This window comes from Leuresthes tenuis, unplaced genomic scaffold (assembly GCF_036924035.1).
Source record: "Leuresthes tenuis unplaced genomic scaffold, fLeuTen1.0.hap1 SCAF_20, whole genome shotgun sequence".
In the NCBI taxonomy this organism is placed as follows: Eukaryota; Metazoa; Chordata; class Actinopteri; order Atheriniformes; family Atherinopsidae; genus Leuresthes; species Leuresthes tenuis.
In genome coordinates, this window is record NW_027325374.1 from 22,265,621 (window position 1) to 22,271,128 (window position 5,508).

The 5,508-nt window shown below is 39.5% G+C and overlaps 1 protein-coding gene across 1 annotated transcript; it reads left to right on the forward strand.

Annotated features, from left to right (window-relative positions):
- The first annotated feature begins 642 nt into the window (after positions 1-642).
- LOC140278701 (nucleoside diphosphate kinase-like) lies at positions 643-4,961 on the forward strand. The gene is made up of 5 exons (XM_072373771.1): positions 643-750; positions 3,440-3,572; positions 4,060-4,161; positions 4,361-4,473; positions 4,572-4,961. Exons 2-5 carry the CDS (start codon positions 3,444-3,446, stop codon positions 4,684-4,686), a joined length of 459 nt encoding a protein of 152 aa, XP_072229872.1. The 5' UTR covers positions 643-750; positions 3,440-3,443; the 3' UTR covers positions 4,687-4,961.
- Positions 4,962-5,508: the final 547 nt, after the last annotated feature.

The window sequence follows — 5,508 nt, forward strand, 5'->3', positions numbered from 1 at the left end:
GATCATCTTTCTGGCTTATAGTAATGCTTTCTGGTATGATATACATGTCCAAAACTCCAAAATTCCAATTTCTCCCCAGGTTTGATAGTTTCCAATCCAATTTGATTTCCTTTTTTGGGGGGAATTATTTCAGGTAAATAATTTTCCTAAATTCTTTTCACTCTCAAATGTAAATGCGTTAGGACATGACCATTAGATATCACCACACATTTGCCTTTAAATTATTTAAAACGTCACCCGAATCACTTTATTTAATTTGGTTTTCTCTTGTTTGTTTTAACTTTTTAATCTTCTCTTGTTCTTTATCATTATATTATATTTATTTATTTAAATTATTATTGTTGTAAAATGTTTATTTCAACAGTAACAATAACAATAATAACGATGATGATGAAAATAATATAACTACTTTTATGTACAAAGTGACGGAATAAGAGTGCACTATATAGCGGATGGGAAGTTTCAAATGAAATTTTGAACAGCGCTATAAAATGGCCAACTATCTATATAGTGTGCTACACCGTAAACGAATAAAAAATTCGAACAGTGCTCAAGTGTGCTAATTGTGAAATATGAGAATGGGCAGCTTACTCCTGTAGCTCGTTGTGAACACTTTTGGCCCCTATGACTTGCCGTTTTTTAAGTCTCCGCCTAGCAGGATAAAAACGTTCTGCTCACCCTCCGTCGGTCCTCTCCCAAGACAACCAGCGTGACTATTTCCAGGCGCTTAAACAGAGCATCACTGTTAAGGTAATGTGAACATATATTGTAATAATATATTATGGTCTCATATTAAAATATTTAACCGTTGGAGTCTTTTTGGTTTTAATTTGAATCCCCGCTGTTTTTACTTTGGCTGAGATTGAAGTCAGCTTTCAAAAATGTATGTATAAGTCTATTTCCACCAAGTGTAGCGTACCCCCGGTTTCATCATAGTCGCATGTTAGGATACGAATGTGAACTCTGGAACTGTTAAAGACCTGAGTTAATGGGATTCCGATGTGATTAATGAATGGTAGATTCAGGACGGTTCTGCCGTAGCGAGGCAGCGGAAACAGAGGAGACCATGTGGCTGTTTATGCAAGGCCCGGGCCTGTCTGGGCGACTCTTTACAGTGTTTGGTATTTCACCGGTTCTGTACTAAAAGTCAAGTATCTGTTTCGGCCTCAAAACGAAAAGTAACAATGAAGTAGGTGTTTTTGGGGAATGAAGTGGGTGTAGTTGGATGTAATAAGGAAAGATTGCATCATAAGAAATTGATTGCAAATAGGCTACAGCTGGCACGTCAAACGTCACTAACAGTGAGCAGAAGAGAAAAGTCTACTTGTAGCCAAACGAGTATCTGCCTTTGTCAACACAAAGCGATTATAGCCTAAATTGAAAGCCGCAATTAAGGCTAAACCGCAACTTTCACGCATCGTTAACTCAGACTTGGTCGTTGGTTAACGCGAAATAAAAATGAACGCGTACTTAATGCGCAAGATGCATCAATCTCCCACCTTCACGATCGTTTATAGGTGGTAAAATATTCAGCCGAAAACGGTAATGAAGCAGCAGAAAGAAAGTTGTGAGTGAGAAACTTGTGAGGGACTAGCGAAATGCAGAGATTAATCTTACTGCAATGAAGAAAACAAAGACAGCTAATTGCAGGCTGAAAGCAAGATGGACAGAGCTGGAGAAACCACAGGTGGGTGCTTAAACAACTTACTGCCGGGAGACGCTTGTCAACTTCTTCACGCCCTGGTACTTGCCAAGGAGAAGAATGTAAATTACTTTGCAGGCGGGGCTTGTTGGTGTTACCAACCCTCAATATCAGAGCACGGATACCGGCGTGTCCGAAACTGCCAGCCGACTTCCAATCCAAGGTCGACAGTTTCCGTGAGTTCATTGAAAAGCATGCCTTGGATTTAGTGAAATAAATGCGACTTGTAGTCCGATACGACTTGTTTTCCCCTTCATGACAATTTTTTTTTTTTTTTTTGACTGAGGCGATTTGTACTCCGGAAAATACAATACTAAATTGTAACAGGAAATACATTTGCCTTTCAATCTGAAATCCAACTATATATGTTGGACTAATGTTATGGGTAAAACAAGTGTTGTTGTTTCTGGTTTTTTTTTTCATCCGATTTTTCAAGTGAACAGATATCTGTATAACATAACGTGTGAACAACCACTGATAAGTTAACCCTAATACTAACATTGTATTTCCAGAATGAGTGTGTTGGGAGAGAAAGATGCTGTGGTGGTTAAACAACTGGATGCATGTATCAAGTGCAGCTGGAACTGGTCTTGACTTAAATTGGAAGACAAAGTCATGTGTTCAGGAAGATCAGTAAGCAGGGGTTTGCATGATGCATTCTGTCAGAAAGACATTAACTAGAGGGGTTGTATCCTTCTCACCTTTTACACCCCTGACCTGTTTTCATGCCTGTTCCATCTAATGGTATGTAAACTCGGGGAAGAAGCAGGAAAGTTGAGTGTGTGTGGGTTTGTTAAGTACACTTAAAAATGCTTGTTAGTCGTCAATGTGTTCTTCCTCCAGTTTTCTATTTCCATCGCAGATTGGATGTTTGTTGGTCTTTTTTCTTGAATAGCAAAAGGAATTTAATTACAAGTCAGACCACTTATGAGGTGAAGTGAACACAGCCTCTAATACAGGGATGAGGGAGACTAGAAGAATAAAAAGCATATGTGGTATTACAATTTGCCAAAGAAAATTATATTTTAAACGTGGCAAATGGATCAGATATTAGGTAAATCATCGGTTCTAATGGCAGTTATCAGTCGCTGTGTATGAAGACAACAAAGACATGGAGCAATAGATTTAATTTAATTCAGTTGTAGGAAATTTTTTATGGTAAATTTCCTCAGCATCACTCAGTCATAAGCAATGATTGTTAGATGTGTGCATTATAGTAACATTGAACAAAGTTTTTTTTTTTTTTTTTTTTTTTTTAAACTATGTGGTAAATGGACTGTTCTTGTAGTGTGCTTTTCTAGTCCAGCTACATGCACTACATGCCACAGTCATTCATACAGCTTGTCTTAGTCCTTAGAGCTACACAGTGCTTTCTGCTACATTTACACAAATTCAGGTTCAGTGTCTTGCCCTTGGACGCTTCAACATGTGGCCCAGGGAAGCTGGAGTCAAACCACTGACCTTCTGATTAGTCCTGAGTTACAACCACCTAAAACTATGGCTGTGAATCACTGCAGTCCTGTTGAGGTGTTGGACATATCCACACTGACCTGGGCTGTGAGCTATTGGAGCACTTGTGTTTTTTTTTTTTTTGTGGTATGGGGTCTGCACCTTCAGCAACGTTGTGTGCCAAGTGTAGCAAAGCTATGTGAGAGTCTTTAAGTTTCCTTTTTTCTCCTGCCGAGTGCTGTCTTTGTTTTTTATCCCTGTTTGAGTTCTTTACCTGCTCTGTTTCAGAATCATGGCTGAGCTGCAGGAGCGCACTTTCATTGCCATTAAGCCTGATGGTGTACAGCGGGGCATCATCGGAGAGATCATCAAACGGTTTGAGATTAAAGGCTTCAAACTTGTGGGCATGAAGCTGCTCCATGTAAGTAAAAAAATTTTTTAGGTTATATACAGGCTGGTGTTAAGGTAAATGTTGGTGCTTTTTGTAAATCTATGATCTTGTTTTAAAATGTGACTGTGCATGACGTTGAGAGGGAAAGTTAAGCTCTGGTGAGCGGATTAGCCCTCTGCTCTATTCCTGACTGTTGCACAACTGATAAGCGCTAGGTCGAAGTCTTATCTTCTTAACATCCGATCCTCATATAGAATGGAATGAGTTTCTTGACCATGATGTGTGTCAACTTGTACACCTCTATTGTGATAAGATGTCTTTTAAAAAGGTCTTGTAGGTCTAATTGCACAATGTTCTGTTTAGCGTTATGGAGTATTAAGTGGATCATGTCCTCCTGTGAAATCCTTTACTCAGTGAAGTTAATGGAGCAGTTGGATGTAATGTGGATTGGAATGCAGGGTGTAGAAACCAGATTTGTTTTCAAATTTATGAAATTTACATCTTCTACCTTCTACAGGCCTCTGAAGATCTCCTTATGCAGCACTACATTGACCTGAAGGAAAGGCCCTTCTTTCCTTCCCTTGTCAACTACATGAGCTCTGGTCCAGTGGTTGCCATGGTAAGAACACAACACACACAGACAAGTGTGTATCTTGAACCACTAAGGCATCAAGGATACTCAAATCATTGCATATAAACCTGCTCTTCTACCTTTTTAAGAGCTAAAACATGGTTATGTTTAATTTAGTTTATTTCCAAGAACTGCGGTGTTTGCAGAGCAGAAAGACTTCCTCCTAATCATTCTTATTGTGTTCCAGGTGTGGGAAGGCAAGGGTGTGGTGAAGACGGGTAGGGTGATGTTGGGTGAGACAAACCCAGCAGAGTCCAAACCTGGAACCATTAGAGGAGACTTCTGCATCGATGTCAGCAAGTGAGTGCTGTTTGCATACTTCAATGGAGGTGCAGTTGGTCTCACTCTGAAATGGAGGGGATTCTCATCCTCTAACTCTTTTTTTTTTTTTTTTTAAGGAACATAATCCATGGCAGTGACTCGGTGGAGAGTGCCAACAAGGAAATATCCCTGTGGTTCAAACCAGAAGAGTTGGCCAGCTACACAAGCTGTGCCTTCAGCTGGCTTTACTAAGCTGCCCTCGGTCGTGCGTGTTCTTCCCACTGGCCTCACACCAGTGAAACTAACACCTCTAGCCTAGATGCAGAACAGTGATATGTTCATATTTCACATTCCCCCTCCTTTCATATACTCATCATACTGTATGCTGCAGTTTCTATTAAAGTCTGTGCATTCCATTTTCATTCCTGTGATAACATTCCATCCAGTCTTTGTGTGCAGTAATTGACTGGCAACTTGTTTTGTTAAAGGTGATCTGCTTTCCAATAAAGGGGCACAACACTTAAAAAGTACATGTGATGTTATGATTTGCTGAACTCCAGAATAAAATGACATCTTGCAGAACTAAATGTAAAGGTGTTACTGATTGTTGCACTCAAGTTGATTTAGATCAGTTGTGCAAGCTGTTAGGCAGTCATGTATAAACCCTCCACATGTGCAGAAAGCTTAAATTCTTTGGGGTGTATACAATAAACGTATGAGAATGTGCAGGCGAAGCTGCCACGGTTTAGATTCTTTCAAGTGTCCAGCACCAAATTACAAAATTGCTTACAGAAGTTTCAAAGGTTTCAGTTGATGTACTGTGAAAAATTATTACATAAGATGCAGTTATCCAACAAGAAGAGCAACAATTAGGTGTTTGCATTCAGATCCAGTAATGACTTTTGCTTGTGCCCTCTAGCCATCTTATAGTTGCATACAGATGCATGCAGTTACCACTTATTGGCAATAGGGAGCAATTGCTGCAAGTCATTTCCTAGTAGCTTACTAGCTTGTTAAAGTGGTTACTCTGCCATACTATGCATACATAAAAAAAAAAGGGAAACTGTCCCAAAA